The 20475-nt window shown below is 35.0% G+C and overlaps 1 protein-coding gene across 5 annotated transcripts in view; it reads left to right on the top strand.

The window, feature by feature from the left end:
• Positions 1-19361, top strand: part of CNTN5 (contactin 5) — a 1627773-nt gene extending 1608412 nt beyond the window's left edge. For 4 of the 5 annotated variants that reach the window (XM_074304446.1, XM_074304445.1, XM_074304444.1 and 1 more), the window contains 2 exons: positions 10715-10883; positions 15596-19359. In XM_074304446.1, the coding sequence (XP_074160547.1) occupies positions 10715-10883; positions 15596-15699 (273 nt within the window). In that variant the 3' untranslated portion in view covers positions 15700-19359. Of the gene's footprint in view, positions 1-10714; positions 10884-15595 lie in introns of all 5 variants that reach the window. The other variant, XM_074304449.1, reaches the window with a different exon arrangement.
• Positions 19362-20475: the final 1114 nt, after the last annotated feature.

Below are 20475 nucleotides of genomic sequence, written 5' to 3'. Positions count from 1 at the left end.
CAGAGAAAATCATGGGAGAGAAGTCTACATCTCATTAAGATAAGTAATTTCCCTAAAAGGGACATTTCCTAAAAGGCAGTATTTCTCTTCCCTCACTTAAATTCATATGCTTTTTGGGATATCCTGGACATCTGCAATCTTTATTAAAAATTCCACTTTTATCAGTAAGAGCCCCTGCCAACAAGTAGCAATAATAAAGAATATAAATGGTGTGTAGACCATGGTCTCAGATTGCTCTTCCCAAAATGTAATAGCTTTCATTTTTAGAAGCTGAATCACATTTGGCAATTTGTTGTGCATATTTATAAACTGTTCAGGTCAATTAATATTAAGCCTTATCTCTTATTGCTCTTTTTTGCATCTCCCAAATTAGAACCAACTACATATTTTATTAATGCCATGCTTATAAATGATCATGACGATAGAATAAAAGGACCAAATAAAAGTACCTGATCTTATATATTTCATCTAAATAAATGCTTACAGTGGTGAGGACCCTATTCTTGAATATATTCCCCAAACTTAGGATCATGAGAATGTCCTCATTCTATCCAATTTTGACAAGGAAATGCAGATTCATATTCTTTACCAACACTGATATAAATAGACATATAAATATAGCCATATCATTTCTGTAGTTCCTACAGGAGTTAACTTTCTAACAGTGATACATACTTTTGTAGAAAGATGTATTATTTGGCATGAATCCTAAAATGAACCTGGATCGCTTTTTTGCTCAGCAGAAGTCGTTGGATATAGAAAGAAAAGAAAAAAATCTTTACCACTCTACCAACCACTACCACCACCACCACCCACCCCCAACTTCTCATCTTTGCACAGACTTATGCGTAAGTGAAGGAGCATAACCTCCGGACTTCTATAAGAACTGTGCTTCTTGCTATAACAATTCACTCCCTGGAACCCTCTTCTGGCATACATTTTCTTTGTTAGAAAAAGAATCTGGTAATCAGAATCTGGGACTAGTGCCTATGAATACCTCCCAGGAGAACAGTGCTCAGCCACTCTCCTGTCAATATTCATCCTAGTCTTTTTCCTGTACCTTTGGAAAACGCTTCCCAGAGTCCCATATCTCCCATTCTTTCAAGGAAATGGTGGTAGAAAAAAATAAACTCAATGCTCACATTTCCGTAATATTGACCTCTCTGTCTCTTTCTGTCTCTGTCAGCTTCTCTGTAACTCTTTCTGTATGTGTGCATGTGTTCCTATTTCTTCTTCTTTCTGTTTCTCTGTCTCTCTGAGTGTCTTTGTTTCTCCATCTCTCTCTGTCCATCTACCTGTCTCTCTCTGTCTCTCTGTCTCTCTGTCTCTCTGTCTCTCTCTCTCTCTCACACACACACACACACACACACACACACACACACACACACACACAATCTCTTTGTAATGGTATATAAAGGTTTACATAGTCTCGTTCCAACTTATTTTTTCAGTCGTATTACATACCATATCCCTTTATACATTCATGCTCCAGCCAAACTGAACTGCTCTCTATTCCCCAATTCAGTCCTTGCCCCCCATTCCATAAATGGAACACAATCACTCCTCATCCCCACAGTCTCTTGCTTTGAAAACTCATGTGCTACCTCTTCCATGAAACCCTCCTTTATATGACTAGTTAAATGCATTCTCTCTCTCCTTGTTTTTTTTGTTTTTTGTTTTTAATAAGATACTCAGCCTCTAGTTTTTTCCTTCTATCTCTTACTTGGAATTAGAGGATCATAGATCTACATCTACAATGGAGCTTAGAGGTTGAATAGTCCAAAGCCCTTCATTTTCAAATGAGGAAAGTAGGTCTAAGAGATATGTTAAATAGCCAAGAACACATAGATACCAAGTGAAAGAGCTTGGATTTGAACTAAAGTCCTATGACCCAAATTCAATACTTCCAAGTTCAGTGTTCTTTCCACTGCACTACCCAGTCTTCCTATAATTTATGATCCTTACCCCTATTACAATGAACCTTGTATTGTATTTTTTCTATGTATTTTAATGCCCTCTAAAATATTGCTGAGGCCAGAAATTGTCATTTTCATCATGGTAGCTATTCCCAGTGCTTAGAATAGTGTTTGCCCATGGTAGGTGATTGCTAAATGTTGCTCAATTTAATGCGTTGAAGTGACAATATTGTAAGAATCATTTTTAGATTATACTTTCAAAAAGAACAATGCTACTTTTCTTTTTTTTCTCCATTTTAACTGTAATTGAAAACAAGCCAGACAATCCATCAGAAAAATTCCCCTCATGCCTGAAGACAGCTGTCATGTAAACCTGTCGATTTGTCTACATTCAGATTTCAAAGGCTTCCCTTGCCTGACTTCTCTCAATAGCTATTTTCAACAGGTCTTGATTTGATCTTCAGTGTGAAAAGCATTTTATATACAGTCATAGGATCATATTCAAATCCAGTTCTGCCCATTTACCACCTGCAAAATCATGGGCAAGTTGCTTCATTATTTCAAGCCTTAGATTGCTCCATTATTAAATGAGAGTTGAGGTAAATGGTGGTAAACACTTATAATTCCTACTATGGAGGAGAAAGAGGTTGGTGATCACTTAAGCTCTGGAGTTTTGAGCTACAAGAAGGCTAAAACCAATCAGGTGTCCACACTAAGCTCATTACCAATATAGTGAGCCTCCAGGAGTTTGGAATCACCAGGCTAACTAAGGAGCTTAGAACTGGCCCAAGTTGAAAACAAAATAGGTAAGTTTCAGAGCAGATCAGTAATGCAGTCAGTTTATGAGTGGTCATTGCACTTGCACTCTATGCAAGATAGGAAGATCCAATCTCAAAATTAAGTATGTAGAAAAATAGATGATAGATAGATAAAATGAATGTATTGTGTCATATAACCTCTAAATTCTCTTCTAGTTCTAAATCTATGATCTTTTCCATAATTTTCTTCCTTATCCTCTTTAGGACAGAAGTTAGAAATTAGCATTACGTCCAAAGGCATTTTTGAGTGACTATTAATTCCAAAGTTCTTCTTCCTCTCTTATTAGCTTGCCAACTCATTAACTCTTAATTCTGCTTCTCTTCGAATAAATTCATAAAGAATTTATATCATCACTTACTCTTTATGATGTCATGTATTCACGTGTTGTGGGGTTTTAGGGATTTTTTTTTGTCCTTGCCTTGTCTTCAAAAATTTCAGTTTGAGCCACAGTTATCTTCAGTCTGAGGTTTTACAGCAGTTTTCATGGAGCAGCATTAGTTATGCATTGGTGGCTGCATTTTTCTGTCAGAAGAATTATAATTTATTGAACCATAGTTACACTGTCCTCTGAAACAGTCACTTCCATGCCAACATTGCTTAAAATTGCATAGTGTCTTATTCTTGCAAATGTGCTTTCTCATCCTCACATTGTAGATCATCAAAATTCTAATTCCTTACCCAGCTGCAGTTCAGAAGATCAGAAACCCTATGACACTGATCATAGTTTTAACCAGCTCCTCCCTTTCTGCAAAAAGAACTGCTAATGCTTCTTGTATGCTTTGGGGGAAGGGAAAGTGTTTCTATAATTTAGGATAGTTTAGTATAAGAATTTAAAAATCCTTGTATGTCTGATGTGATCTCTCTCCTTAGAGCCAAAGCAAGCTCAAATTTAAGAGACAAAAAGGAACAACAATAAACTAATAGAAGGGCTATTCATAGGACAACAAGGTGGGGGGAGTACAAATAATCCTCAGTTTAAAAACAGAATATGTTCCATGTGTTTATTTGTAAGTTGGTTGTGACTCAGAACAAATTTCCCCATTGAAATAATATTATAAATTTTATGTGATAAGCTTGTACACAAAGCCTATTTAAGACATGACACAGTGGAAGTTCTGTCCATTTTGAGATGGAAAAAAATAATCAATAATAATAGATAAAATTTCTATAGTACTTTAAACTTATCAGAATATTCTACATACATTAATTATCTCCTCACAACCACTCAGTAAGATAGCTTTTATAAGTATTATTTCCTCAGTTTACAGATAAAGAAACTGAGACTGAAAGGTTTCCCAAGGGAGATTAATTAGTCAATATCAGGCTTTGAACCAAAGCCAACATTTTGTTTGTCTTCAATCAATTAGCATTTATTAAGTTCCTACTAATTCAATTAACAAGAATTTATTAAGTATTCCTGCCAGGTTTTGTGTTCAATACTGGAGATATCCCCCCAAAAAGAGGCCCTTTACATGATATCATGTAAATAATTAACTCATAAAATATATATATATATATATATATATATATATATATATATATATATATATATATATATATATATATATATATATATATATATATATATATATAATGTAAATGGAAGGTAATATGAGGGAGAAAGATATTGGGAGGTGAGGGAATCCAGAAAAGGCTCCTGTAGACAATGGAATTTGAAACATATCTTGAAAGAAATAAGAGAAACTAAGAGGTAGAAGTGAGGGGATAGAACATTCTGGGTGTAAGGGAGAGTCAGTGCAAAAGTAGTTGAGATGAGAAGAAAAGTGTTGTGTTTCAGGAACTGTAAGGAGGCCCACATTGTTAGGTCATAAAATGTCACATACTCTATAAGTGCTGGGCAGAGACAAAACTCAAACAGGACCTGCCTTGAAGGAACTCCTTTTGGAGGAAACAATACATACATGAATATATGCAGAATATATATATATATACACACACATATATATATTTAAATATAATATATTTATACATTATATTCTATACTGTTATTTATTATTTAATATAAGAATTATATTCTTATATGATGAATTCTATATTACATAACATATATACTAGACATAAATATGATATAGGTATATATAACAGGAATACAAGGTAAATATTTTGGAAATGGCACTAGGATCTTGAGGGATTCAGAAAGGTTTTATGTAGTTGCTTCAGGGCAGTTAGGTAGTGAAGTGGGTAGAACACCAGGCTTATAGTCAGGAAGAATATGGTCTCAGTCATATTACCTCTATTTGCTTCAGTCCCTCTTCGGTAAAATGGGAACCCAAAGCAGAAGAAAATGGCAATGCACTCCAATATCTTTATCAAGAAAATCTCATGGATAAAATCCAAGGGGCTGAATAGGAGCAAACAAATTGTTGTGTGAAGAGAGTTTTAAAGAAAACAAAGGGATTCATAAAAGTATAGATTAGATAGAGGTACTTCCTAGGCTTGGGGATCAAGCTCTGCAAAGACACAGATAGGCTAGCTATGAAGTGTCATGTTTGAAGAGTAGTAAGGAGCAGTCAGAAGCTCAGTATTTCTACATCAAAGATTATTCAAAAAGGAGTGATGTATATAATAAGGTTGGAATAGGAAACTGGGACTGGGTTGGGAAAAGTTTCAAAAGCTGCTGTAAACAGAAGAGCTTATATTTAATCCTAGAAGCAACAGGGAACCATTGGAATTTGTTGGCTAGAAGAATGATATGGTTAGATTTACACTTTAGGAAAATCACTTTGATATCTATGTGAAAGATGGATTTTCCCTCTGTTCTGTATTTCTTTTAATTTGTGTAATACATTATTATTATAAATCACTGGTATATAAAAACTCATATCCATAAAGCTCTTTAAGGTTTTCAAAGCATTTTACAAAAATTACCTCTTAATCCTCCCAACAGCCTTGTGAGAATAAAATTGTATAAGCATTGTAATATAATTTAATCATCAAAACAACCCTAAGAAGTGGTTAATACAAATTATTCTTATTCCCACTTAGGTAATAGAAATATATTAGTAAATATAATAGGTAAGGAAATTAAAACTCAGAGAGTTCAACTGAACTCTCTGAGCTCAAGATGATAAGACCCAAACCTAGATCTTCTGATTTCAAGTAAAAGGTCCTTTCCACTATACCATGCTAATTCCCATACAGATTCCTTGACCTGAAAGATCTTGCCATTTATTTCCTTGCCCAATGATAATTCCTTTCTATATGTGATGTATGACAAAAACATTTTCTTAGAAATGTATACTGATTTGGTGGCAATGCAGTAAACAATTCTCAGATTGCACTAAAGACCTCTCCTGTGGGCTGAAAGAGTTAATGTAGCTTCATGAAATGAATAATTAATTCCAGCAGTAGGATCAAGCCTATTGTTAAAATACTATATTATACACTCACTTTCTAATATAAACTCATTTGCAAAATCTTATGAAGGATAGAGAAAGATTATGAACAGTATCGCCTCATAAAAACATTGAGAATCAATGAAGGGAAAAACAAATTTGCTGAAAGTCTGGCATGAGACCTAATTAACCCTTATCAACATAAGATCATAAATGTAAGATAGGAAGGCACCTTAGAAGCCATAGAATTCAATTTCCTTATTTTACAGATGAGAAAACAGAAACACAGAGGCCAAATAATTTGCTCAGGCTCACACAAATAAATCTGAACTCATGTCTTCCTGACTCCAAGTCCAGCACTCTCTTTACTAAGCCTCTTGGCTGTTTTTTTTTTTTGTTTTTTTTTTAGGGGGGGGGAGGAGCAGGAGGCAACTGGGGTTAAGTGACTTGCTCAGGGCCGAACAGACAATAAGTGGAGATCTATCCATCCTGTCATCTCCTCTTGGTTGTCTTTAACTCAGAATGTTAAAGATCAAACTGAAAGCAGATAACAAATACAAAAAATAGAAAAGATATACCAACATTTCCAATTTAAAAAAAAAAAATCTAAATCAGTGATAGTGAAGATCTACCAATTTTAAGCTCCAACATTACAGTGGTGCTATACAAAAAAAGTAGTGATTGTAATGACAATGGAATCTGAACAGGAGAATCACATAGTCATAGGAAACATGCTCATTAGGCACTCTGAAAGAGGAATTAAGTAACACTAGTTACTAAATTTCAACTCCGTGTGTATATGATAGGAGAAAATTTGAATAATTATTATGGTTACTTCATGATCTCAGAAGTCACCATTCCAGCAGAGAAGGGAAATTTCCAGAGCAGCAGAAACTTTTAAGAGTTACCTCATTGGTAAATAACAGATCCAAGAGCTTGAGTTCTAGTCACTGAATCATTTAGAAAAAGGTGGTTTCCTGCTCATTCCTTCTCTTTAGTTATAGAAGACAGTCCACACGGTTACTGCACAGGGTCCTACTTGACAAACAAAGATGGAAAAGAAAGAATTTGGTTCCTGGACCAGTAGTGGGACTAGACCTTGCTGATCAATAGATAGTAAGGCTCAAAGGCAAGACTCCAAGGGAGCAGAACTTCAGAAGCCAGTTCTTGTTCTATACTAATCCTACTCATTCTAGATTAAGAGTTTCAGCTCTTCAAATAAGCATAGTATTACTGTGGGTCAAAATTTCAATTAAGCCTAAAGCTGGACTTAATGAAGACTAGGGACAAACAATGGAACCATCTACCCACTCAATCTATGAATTATTCAGCACTCAGCGAAAGGTCAGTTAATAAGTATTTATTAAATATCTACTACCTATTAAATACCTACTGCCATGCATTATGCTGCGAACTAAGGATGCAAAGAAAAGCAAATGATATTTCCCACAATGTAAAGGGCAAAGAGTAGGCCAAGGGAATACATCAGAGTGATGCATGCAAGAGAAAAGCTATATTTTGCAAGGAACAATATGAGAACATCATGAGAAAATATCAAAGGTCCTGCAGCATTAAAGACATAACCTACTTCCATGTCCTCCCCACATTTAGGACCCTCATGCATCATGACTATAATTGCTTACTCTTCTTGCTGATGGTGTGTATGCACTAGGTGATGGAAAGAGTGCCCTAGGTTTATGGGACAGTTAGAGAATGTAATTTTTATTATGCCAATACACTAAATGACTTTACTGTAAGTTACCTGAATTCTCTGGATATCTATAGAAAGGTAAATACATCTGTGAGAGCTCAGGAAGTACGGTTTTTAAGAATGGGGTCCCACAAAAATAATTTGAACTCTGTAGTATCTTCCTGTGTCTATAGATTAGTAGACTCATGATATCTACATTTTTTAAAAATATAGTTCAAGGGTAAGACTTGTACACTAAAGACTTATAGATTATTCAGAAGCCTCAAGCCTAATATTCTGAATGCTTTCTTCAAGAAAATAATCAAAAGGTTCTGAACATGTAGAGATGAAACAGTATCACACATATACACACAAAATTTCTTTTAACTGATAGAAAAATACTTCTTGTTGATGTCCTGAATCAATTGTTTTTGACCAGACCACCAATGAATTAGAGCAAAGATCAAAATAATACAAAAATAGAAGAATGATTAAATGAAAATAATTCATGGATATTTTCAGCATATCTGAAAAATGGGTTAACTTTAGAGGTCTTCCTCTCTTGCTGACATTATGGAAACAATCAAATCAATTGCAGTAAATGTCTATCAAGTATTTGCTGTGTGAAAGGATTATAATCTGGAAAAGGCCTCCCCCACTCCTACCCCATTTCCACTTTGTCTACTGTTACACAAAATACCTTCCCCTTAGAAATTACTTTACTGAAATGTAAATAAAACATAATTGTTTTGATGCTTAATATTAAGTTTATAATAATTTGGGGGAGGTGGGTAATTTTGCATTAAAAATCCAGGAAGACCGGAAGAAAAGCAGATTGGTGAAGGGGGAAAAACACTGGCTCTGGGTCAAATTCTGCCTCTGGTGCTGACTACTTGTAAGACCTTCCAGGGCCTTAGTTTCCTCATCTTTCAAATGAAATGATTGGACTTTTAGCTCCTTGTTTCTTCCAGCTCTCATTCCAATTAAAGAGGGCCACAGATGAGTGGGGATATCTGAAATCAAACTAGGATTAGAACCAGAAATTACAGCAAAGTTTTAAAAGGAATTAGAGAAATTTATGATCTAGGGTTCAGGCGGCAGCAATCAAGTGCTGGGTAAGTAATAGAGAATTGAGCTAGATAAAAATTTATCTCAATCTTCCTCCTTCAGTTGCTTTTCACACAGGCTCGCTACTTCCAACCCCCTCTCCCAGTGCCTTCTCAAGTCCCTTCACTTGATAAACCCACCTCCAATGAACTCATTGTTCTCCTTAGCAACAGGCAGGTTTAATGCATTTCAGTTTCTAAAATATATATATATATTTTTTCCTAAGGTGGGATAGGATAGAAAGAAAAGCTTTCCATAATAAAAATTGCTGTTTGTTGTGGAGGAACACTTCCGCAGTAAGAAGCCTTTTTCCCCTTCAAGCTTTTGATGTAACCTCTTACTATTACTCAGATAAAAACTTAAGTCACATTGCTTTTGTGAGAAAAGAATGGTCTGGAGAGAGGGAATAGACTAATTGTCTGCTCTCACTATGTGTTGTCTATAATCAACAGCAAATAGCTTCTGAAAGAAGGGCTACTCAAACCAACTAAAATTTTTCCAAGTGTTAAGAGTGGGAGGAGGGAGGAAGATAGTGATAGTTAGAAGGGGGATAGACAATTCCGTTGGCTCCTAGTGGAAAAACTGTGAAGTACTCCACGGATCTAACTCCAATCTGAGCTCCAGGGGGGGGAAAGTAAGAAATGTGTGATTTTCTTCAGTATTTCTTGATAACCAAAGTGGGGGATTGTATGTGAGGAGATTGAAGAGAAGAAAAGAGGGGAAAGGGGAAGAAGAGAGATTCCAAAGAAAACTAGTTTCATTTTGTTCAAAAATAAATCCTTTAAAAATCGGCAAAATAAAATCAAATCTTGCCTTATAAATTTTGCTAGTCATTCTAACATGTTAGGCCATACTTCTCAGAATAACTCACCCAGCCCCAAGCTGTCACACACATTGTCAGACATTTTTTGAACAAACTTCCCTCAATGTGCACCTCAGCTTCTTGGGGCTTCTTGTTTTCTTCAGCACTTAGCTCTAGGGCAACTGACTATACCAGGTTCTTTTGGATTCCTCTACTTCTTACTGTTCTCCCCTTTCTACCTAATTACATTGTATACCTTTTATATTTATGTATATATGTACATTTTGTCTTCTCTGCACCCCCTCCTATGATTTAAGTCCCTAGTAATCAAAATCCTTCATAACTAGATCCCCACCTACATTTTCAGTCTTCTTGTACCTTCTCTCCCTCACACTACTCATACACTCATACAACTTATTCAATGATCCAATGATGCTGCACTCCTTGCTGGTCCTAGAAGTTCATCTGTCCATGTATTTTCATTGGCTGTTCCTGTGTCTGGCATTCCCTCCCTCTTCATCTCCATCTCCTGGCTCCCCTGGCTTCCTTCAAGTCCCTGCTAAAATCACACCTGCTAGAAGCCTTTTCTGATTCCCCTTAATGCTCAAATCTTCCTTTATTATCTCAAATTTAATTCATATCTAACTTGTTTATACATAATTGTTTGCATGATTTCTCTCCCTTAGACTGTGACTTTGCTGAGATTAGGTCTATCTTTTTTGCCTTGGTTGTTTTATTTTTGATTTTGAATATCTGGTATCTAGCAATGCACTTAGGTGCTTAATGCCTAATAGATTTAGATCAGGAAAAGATTTAGAACCATAACATACAGTCATTACATACAGTCATTTCATTTTACAGATAAGGAAACTGAGGCTGAGAAAGGTAAGGATTTCCACAATCCTACAGAGAGCAAGTTTTTGAGGCAGGATGTGAACTCAACAACCTGATACCAAATTCTACACTCTTTCCACTGAACCACCTCAGTGCCTCTAGATATTGAAACCTATGTTTTAATTTACAGGTTTTTTATAGGCAAGAAGGCCACAGTAACAGTCAGGTCATTGAAACAGAGAAAACTCAAGCAGTGGTCCTTCTTCCTGATGTTGGAGTTTATATTATTGAAGTTCGAGCATTCAGTGAAGGAGGTGATGGAACAGCTAGCTCCCAAATCAGAGTACCGTCCTATTCAGGTAAGCACTGTTATGGTCAATTCAAGTATGCTAATTCCCAGAAGTCAATCTATTATTCATCTTTCTAAGCTAATGCTTTCTCAAGTAATGTTTATGTATCTACTTTTTTTATTTAAACCACGAAAACCTTGTTAGGGTTAGCCTGGGTATTTGCTCCTGGCTATAGCTGCCAATAATACCATTAATATAAAACTGGCAATTTAAATAATTTAGCCTGGAAAATAAATTAAAAGAAATATAAATGCCTCCAAATATTTGAAGGGCTGTCATGTAAAAGAGTAATTAGAGCTAGTTGGTATAGCTCCAGAGGGAATTAACTAGAACCAATGGATAGAAATTACTGAAAGTACAATGTTGACTTAATATCCTTTAGTTTAATTCAACAACTATTTAGTAATCCCCTTCTATCCCCCATACATTTTTTTTCCCCCTAAGACTGGGGTTAAGTAAGTGACTTGCCCAGAGTCACACAGCTAGGAAGTGTTAAGTGTCTGAGATCAGATTTGAACTCCGGTCCTCCTGAATTCAAGGCTGGTGCTCTATCCACTGCGCCACCTAGCTGCCCTTCCCCCCATACAAATTTAATTCAAAGTACTCTAATAGATTCTGAGGATAGAAAAAAAGTACCAAACACTTCTTGCCTTCAAATGACTGACATTCTAGGATAGAGAGGTTGGATTGGGAAGATGGTTTAAGGAGGGGGATTACAATATATACACAGATACATGAGTATAAAGTATATACAAAATAGTTCAAATTTAATTGAAAAGGGACAGAAATTAACTGCAAGGTGGGATAAAAGGCAGCACCTAATCTTTATGTTTTTTCAGAAAACTAGGGATTCTAAGGATTCAAAATAAGAATGCTATGCATTTGAGAGATGGAGATGAAAATACAAAACAAAAGAAAACATGGAGGCTAGAAATGGAATGTTGTGTCAGTCAACTAGCATTTATTAAATGCCTTCTATCTCCTGTTCTTAAGAATGTATAGTGAATAGCATGGTTAGGTCATGGAAGGGAGAGTTGCTTGGTAAAAGAGAATAATATCAATTAAGGTCAAAGAGGTAGGTGGGATTCAGATTGTGAAGGAATTTAAAGTGCAAAGTCAAATTTCCTAAGAATTTACTTCCAGATGTTTAGAGCTATTTAAAAACAAGACCATAGGTCAATTTTAAAGCTGAAAATGTCTTTAGAGATCATCAGATCCAATCCCCACATTTTACAAATGAAAAAAGAGAGATAGTGTGATCAGTGACTTTCCCAGTGTCATCCAACTAGTAGATGTCTCAGGCATTCTTTTAATTTAGTCCCAGGCTGTTTGGGGATACCTTATAGGAGAGTGAGTTCATCAATGCCAGAAGTGTTCAAGCATCTCTCACTGGAATGTTTCAAGGAAAAGTTCCTGTATTAAATGGGCCAGGCACTTTTAATACCTTTTCTACTTCTAGATTCTGCAGTTCTAAAAATGTAAGGGAATATTTGAAAAAAGTCCCATAGTTTATATTTTTCTCATATTTTAAAAGAGATAACAAAAATTTTGTCACACAGTAATCACCAGCAACAACTGTGATATTAGTTTGTGCACTCCGATTCATTTGAGTATTTTAGCTTCGGCCATCAGCATTCCCCAAACACTCTTTGAGCCATACCCACTTAACAAACTGAGCATTCTACTGCATCACTCTATAGGATGAATAATTAAATCTTCCTCTGTTATAAGAATGAAGTTATATATGCACTTTTCTGTTCTGGAATCTTTCCAATTTTTCTTCAAAAATGTAGACTCCCATAACATCTTAGATAAGCTAGAAGCATGAAATTTTAGAGATGGATGGGACCATAGAGATGGGATAGTATAATTACCTCATTTAACAGATGTTAAGTGATTTGACAAGATAGTTAGTGGCAGAGCCAAGACTAGAACCCAGATTTCCTGGAAAGCATCAATGGCTCCTTTTTGCCACTAAAATAAAATACCAAGTTCTGATCATCTTTTTCAGCCTTTCGCAGTCTGACTGGTCTTTCTTTCCATGCTTATTTCACTTTTTCCCACTTCAGGTACTCTCAGTTCCAGCCAAATTGGCCTAAATACTCTTCCTGCCACATGACATTACATTTCTCACCTAAGTCCCTTTGCATAGGCTGTCCAGCATGCCTAAAATGTGCTTTCACCTCATCTCTGCTACTTAGAATTCTTATCTTTCCTCAAGATTCATCTCAGGTCCCCCCTTTCATGCAAAGCCTATTCTGATTCTTCTAAGTTGTAGTGCTTCCTTGCTCAGCAACTTATATTGTATTTACTTAGGTATTCTGAAAGTGATTTTTCATTCTGTCTTTGTATCCCTTATGCTTAATAGAACAGTTTGAATGGTTTGGGGGTTGTTTGTTTGGACTATATTTATCTCATCATTGCTGGGAAGCCACAATGACAAATAACCCTTATAAAGGTACATGTATGCATTCTCTGCAACTTACAATCAGAGAGAGTTACTTGGATCCTGAGAGGTTAGTTGATTTGCTTAGGGTCATACAGGCTATCTATGTCAGAAATGTGACTTGCAACTGGATCTTCTTAATTCTGAATTTTTCATTTGTTTTTTCCCTAGCATGTAACATTGCCTCTAAAAGTCTTAAAGATAGTAGACACTTAATCTAGACACTGGTTCTTTAATTCTGTTTATTCTCTATCCTCTGTCTTTTCACATACACATAAATAGGGAAAGGAAGGATATTGTATACATAGATATATATATAGATAAGTGCATATACACATATATTTATAGTATGCACATATACACATATCTTTGTAAATTAGTGTGCATACATATGATGCACATACATGTATGTACATTTATATATGTATATCTATATAGGATTATGTGTAAACATATATGTGTAATATATATGTGTTTTTATTTAAGCATACTAACTTCTTGAAATTCAGAGAGATCATGAGAAATATTTTTTAAACTATCACATGAAATGATCTACTAAGAGCCTCACCAGTGCCAAATATAGGGGGTAACTATTTCACATTTCTCATTTGTTAAGCCTGTGAAAAAGAAAAAAATATTTCTATGAGACTTTGTTTTCTTGATTTTCTTTTCACACACTGTTAACCAAACTCTTCAGGACGTTACTATCTTTGCACCAATTGAAACAAATATAACATTGCTATTTTGATTAATAATATTCCAAATAAAAGATGCTTCCCAGATTTCCTGTTTCTTGTTCAAGTTAAATAAAAAGAAGGATTGCATTTAAAAATAAATCAAAATGATGTGAGTAAAATTAAAGCCTTAACCAAATCCTATAAACTTTAGTTGATTGACTTGATAGCTTTTCTGTTGTTAGAAGAGTCTGTAAATTAGATCTAAGGATTTAGGCTGGTTTTAACTAGGGCCAGTGACTGCCCCAGAAGATATGTGGGTTGAAAAACATCCTGAATTTAGAGACTCATAGTGGAATGGAGAGAGAGGTCATGTCTCTTTGAGGTAACAATTCAAATATTTTGAATTAATTACTTAGTTCAACTCATAGCATAGCCTCACGCAGTTGAGAGCTTGTTTAAAAAAAAATATTACTTTTTCAGAGGAATAGATTTCCTTTTGCAAAATTTGACCTAGAGACCCAGTATTTTAATTGATTGCTCTGAAAAATTCTATTCCTGTAAGCATCTATATAATTGTCCACCTACCAAACTGATTGCTTGACTTAATTCACTAAATTATCTGATTATTTTGACAACCCTTTTTTGCTTTAACTCCTGAACACTGAAATATCATAATTATATTTTTTTAAAAGTTAGGATTTTTAAAATATTATTTTCCCCAATTACATATATAAAAACAATGTTTAACATTTGTTGCATTGTTTGTTTGTTTTTTAAGTTGTGAATTCCAAATTTTATCCCTCCCCCCTCCCTTTCCCCACTTCTTTGATAAGGTAAGCAATCTGATATAGGTAATACTTGTGTAATCATATAAAACATTTAGGATTTTTTAAAAATGAGAGCCCCCAAACTTAAATTATACAAATCCCTTTTTGCTCCTTTGAACAGGCTGTCTCCCAAGCCTGGAATGCCTTCCCTCCTAGCTTTCACCTCTTAGAATGCTTAGCTTCTTTCTTCAAGACTGAGCTCAGGTACCAGCTCCTATGGAAGTTTTTCCTAATTTCTACCTAATAATGACTCAAGAGCACTCTCTCTGTTCATGCTATCCTATATTTTATTCTCTGTGTACATGTAGATTGTAAACTCTTTAACAACAGATTGAGATTATTCTTTTATATTTTTATCCCTAGTATATCGCACATTAATACATGGTTAATAAATGCTTGTTGGTGTAACTGAATTGATATTTCCAAATTATTTGAGGTTTTTGGCTTTTTTTAAAAAATAAATTGTCTCATTGATCTGATACATTCTTTTTCAAGAATTCCTTCCCAGATATAGTTTTATCTTTATCTTTTTTTCTACTCACATAGATTTTGAATGCATTAAAATATAAGCTCCTTGAGAGAAGGAGCTGTTTTTCTTTTCTTTGTATTCCCAGCCCTGGCACATAGTGGGTGCTTTGACTGACAAACAGGGAGTTTCCCATCACAAAAGTTATCTGAGCTGGAGTTCCACTGTGTTTATTGAATTAAACATCCTTTTCTCTTCATATAGTAGCCATAACCTATTCTATTGATGGCTCTTTGTTTCTACAGGTGGAAAAATCACAAGTGCTCAATCTTCTCTCCACACCTTCTCAACTTCTTCATCATCAATAACATTGCTCTTGGCATTGATAGTCCCTTCAGCCTCATGGTGAAGATTGAAGACTTAACGTTTTGTTTTACTTTAGCTTGATTACATCTGTAGATGGAGTTTTATGTGAATGGAGAAGTTGGAACCCTGAGCTAAGCTTAAAAATCCTAGAACTACCCATGGTGCACTTAGAGGAGTGTTGGGGGGGAAATGTTACTTAATCATCAGGTTTTCTCTTCGGTTTTTGTAAATGTCCTCAGATAGGAGAGGACAGTTCTTGGCCCAATAAAAATATGCAGATTGTATGTAAGGAACTTTTGTAAGCAAAGGTAATTTCTGTCAAATGTATTCTTTACTTTTTTAATAGGTTTGAATTTGATTTTGTAACCAATTACCCTAAGTATGTGCCATTTGTTTGTTAAAGCAGTGGTGTCTAGTACAACTGTTTCAAAAAAAAAAAAAAAAAAAAAAAAAAAAAGAGCAGGAAAAAAGTGAAGGTGAGTAATAAAGACTCTGAATCTATAGTGTTTCTCATTTTCCCTAAGGCTGACTTTTGCAATCAACAAACCAGTGGGAGAGAAGAAAAATCGTTCAGTTATGTTGCCCATTACAGGATAAGTATAGGAAATATTTTCTGGAAAAGTATATGATTGCATATTGAAATAGTCAAATTTGTCAATCTGCTGTTCTGCAAGCATTCCCTGAGCAAGTTATTAGAGCAGAGTTGGGGCCTTGACATTAGTACAAGGTTAACTGAAGGGAGACTAAGAAGGGATTATTTTAAGTGCTATTGTCTTTCATCAAGTACTGTATTATTTAACTGAAAATGAAGTCAAAGTTTATTTTTAATAGCAAAAAATATAGTTTAATTTCACAGAAAATGCACATGCTAACAAGTATGGACACTGATATGTACTATAGATTCTAACTTCAAAAAAAAATTACATGAATACAACATAACTTTTTCTTTTTTCCATCTAATTACCTGCCTTTTGTTTTATTTATGCTTTTTCATGACAATCTTCCTCTAAACAACTAAAATTTAACATGAAAATATAGATGCATATATGTTTTATATGGAAGAAAATAATTTGAATATACCAACTTTATGTAGACTATTTTTGGACATACCTGTGCTCCACATAGCACTTGCCAAGGCCTGCCAATGATTCAAAGTAGAAAGATTTCTTGGGTTGTTTATTAGAGCTCACCCACTTTTTTTTTTCCCAAACACTGACCATTGTCATCAATAGGAAATTCAACAACATCAGTCAACTATATATTTTTATTCTTTGAGTGATGAAGAGGATAGCAACAGTAGTGTTGAGGGCGGTAGCCCCTTTGGTATTCTTTGTTTGATCTCCAACTTCCTTTGGGACTTGGACCTTTGATACAAGATGTGGTCAAACTAGTTTGGGCTATCTGAGATGGCTGGGGTTTTACAGCCCCCATTGTAATCTGCTTGGATAGACCAAATGGCATCAGGAAATTCCTTTTTGGGAAGAGACTTCTGTCTGTCCCCAAAAGATAACAAGAGAGTCCTTATCTTAATTTATATCACTCTCAGGAACCTCCTACATCACTGCATAAAAGAGAGAAGGGGAATCTTCTCTTTGCAAATGGCCTTGTACCATGCAGCCATTTTGCCCACCGGCTCTCCGGTGTTTCCATTCTAATCAATAAAGACTATGTTTCCATACAGCATTAAGTAGCAAATTCCTCTGCTGCCGAACCCGCCATTGGTTACTTTGGGGAAGGAAGGAGAGAGAGAAAAGGAACAGAACCATCTTTGTTTAGACCACAATTTACTCCTCATCATTTAATACTCATCAGTAGGACCACAGAATCATAGAATTTGAGATTTAGAAGGGACCTCAACAGTCATCTCATTCAAACCATAGAAGAATACTTGATGGAAATATATTCTTTGGTTATGGAGTATGGTGGATTGCTCCCACTCATATAGAGACTCTTTTCATTCAAGATTACTTCCAAAAAGTAGTAAGAATAGAAAGTGAGTCTTAATAAATGTGCCAGAGAAGGCCTGGACCAGCTACTGTTTCACAGCTGATTGGGAATTAAGGCCTACTATAAACATCCATTCATTTTACATCTTTAAATGAACAAGGAAGCAGAAAAGGGCTTGATCTTTACTAAGCAGCACCAGATATGAAATCAATAAGGAATCAGAAAAGGAGGAGGGGAGAGAAGCAGGATAAGGACTTCTGTTCTCAAAATTCTTGTACATTTTTCTTCCAGAAAACAAAACAAAAACAAAACAAAAAACAGCCTAACTTCTTTGTGTTGGGTACTCTTTGTTGTATTTTTGGTTTGGTTTGGTTTGGTTTTTACAGGCTGTTTTCAAGCCAATCCCAATCAAGAAATTTTTAAAAATATACATGTTAATCACCAGATTGTTATGGATCAAAGACAGATGGTGGACTTTATTTTGAGGATCTTTGTCATCAGAGCATAAAAACTCTTCCTTGGAGACCTCCTTCTGGAAAGGTTCATGCTCTTCTAAGGTGGAAGAGACAAAAAAGGGAGATGCATGTAATCACAATCTGTTTCAGTGCTATTGCTTGATGAAACAAATGAAAGTATTGTCACTTCTTGGCTGGCTGAGGCACTTTCTACTATATGAGGTAGCTTGCCAGAGCAAATTATGTTTAAAAAACACATACACACACACCATGCACATGACAAGAGCATATTGATTAAAAATGGGGCAATAATAGCCTTTACCTTAATGTCAGCTGAATTGAACTCTTTTTCTTAATTTCCCATAGAACACTTTGCCAGTCTTGGCCATTCAAAAACACCCACGGTCAAGGTGTTACCAATGAACATTCTAATAAAACATCATACTCACAAAATTCAAGTTGAATTTCATATCCATTAATCTAATATAGGGGGCATATGCGATAGATCGTATTTACACATGGATTTAAGTTTCTGATAATGTCCTATTCTTGCAGGAAGCAGTGATTAGATGTTTTTATTCAACATGAACAGAATATGTATTTTGCATTTAGAACCTATGAATAAAACATGTTTTAAATGTTTATGGACTTATGTATTACATTTGTTACTTTGTAGACAACAGGACAATGGTCCTTATCTCCCTACATTATTTTCCAGCTTCAATACTGAGCTTTTTCCTGGGATGAGATTGTAACAGTGCAGTCTTAAGTCATTAAAAGAGACTGTATTTTTGTATAATGTCACATGAGCTATTGAGAAACTACTTATAATCAACTGAAACTCTGTGAAAGCAAGTGTTTGCATACCAAAATGAAAGTACTATAGAGCCCCATTTCAATCTGTTAAATATATTGTATACAATCTGTATATAAATATATATATACTATATATAATGGTATATACTATGTGGAAGGCACAGTCAAATTATAGTTCTGTGTACTGTTCTTGTAACATTAGATCTTTTTAATAAATAATTCTCTTTTTATTGACTTTTATCTTCTCTCCTGTCAGCTACCTTAAAAGTATTATATTTTTTCCTATAGGCTACAGCATACATAGGTGATAAATACTTTTTTGGTGACATTTTCACAAAGAAAATGCTGGTGTTGGAGAGGCCCTGACCTATATAAGAATCTTCAAATCATTATCACTTTTAACTTATTGGAGTATATTTAGTTCTATCATGTTGCTTCAACTTCCATATTTGAATCAGATCAGAAAAACCAAATCAAGCAACACAATAAATGTATATGCAAGAAGAATCAACATCAAAATGATATAGCTGATCAGCATGGAGAATGGAGCACTAGGCCCATAATCATGAAAGCCTGAATTCAAAACTGGCTTTGTGATGTGATGCTGGACAAGTAACTTAAACTCTGTTTCAATTTCCTCAATTGTAAAATGGGGGGTAATAATAGTACTTACCTGCCAGAATTGTTATGCAAATCAAATTAGAAAATATTTGTAAAGAATTTAACTTAGTGCCTATCTCATAGTATGTGCTCTATAAATGCTTATTTTTTCCTTTTCCTATAGCTCTGCTTTCCTCTAATCTCATAAAAAATAGATGTAATCAATAACTAATATTTATATACCCTTTAAGGTTTTCAAAGAACTTTATATGTGTTATCTCATTTGATTTTCACAATAACTTTTTGCCCACCGGCTCTCCGGTGCTATTTTTATCCCCATTTACAGCTGAGGAAACTGAGACTGAGAGATATGAAGTCCATGGACACACAGGTAGTGTCTGAGTTAGGATTCACACTCAAGTTTTATCAACTTCATTAGGACACAATGAAGAAGCACTGTCTTTAAAGTCAGAGAATCTAAGTTCAGATTTTGACTCTACCTCTTACTATGTATATAATCTTGGCAAGTTCCTTTACCTCTCTAAGACTCAGTTTCCATAATCACAAAATGAGCAGATAGGACTGAATGATTTTTAATACCCCAAATCATAAATTCTTCCAATTGGAAAGAATATTAGACATGATCTAGTCTAAACCATATCTTAATTGCTGTCTTCTCTAACTTTAAAATATATGAGCATGTGTAGCCATAGTGTTCATTAGAAATAGTCCACCAAGGGCTGCTCTAAACATGATGAGTGATTAATGTTCTTTAGATCAATAGGACTTCCACAAAAGTCCTATTTCAATGTGTTGTCACAGAAAAGAGATGATCTGGGCTTCGCCAAGTCTATGACATACTCTAGTGAGCCTGTAAGCTTGCTATATATCTGTTATTAAAGAATAACCAGTCAATTGTCTTGTGAAGAAACCTACCACTGGGAAGTTAGATGCCCAAGGCTGACCATTTTTTGGTCCTAACAATTCACAAAGATTATTTA

Source organism: Sminthopsis crassicaudata, chromosome 3, assembly GCF_048593235.1.
Source record: "Sminthopsis crassicaudata isolate SCR6 chromosome 3, ASM4859323v1, whole genome shotgun sequence".
NCBI classification, from domain to species: Eukaryota; Metazoa; Chordata; class Mammalia; order Dasyuromorphia; family Dasyuridae; genus Sminthopsis; species Sminthopsis crassicaudata.
Note: the sequence above shows the minus strand (reverse complement) of the source record. Positions and strands in the feature narration are given on the sequence as shown.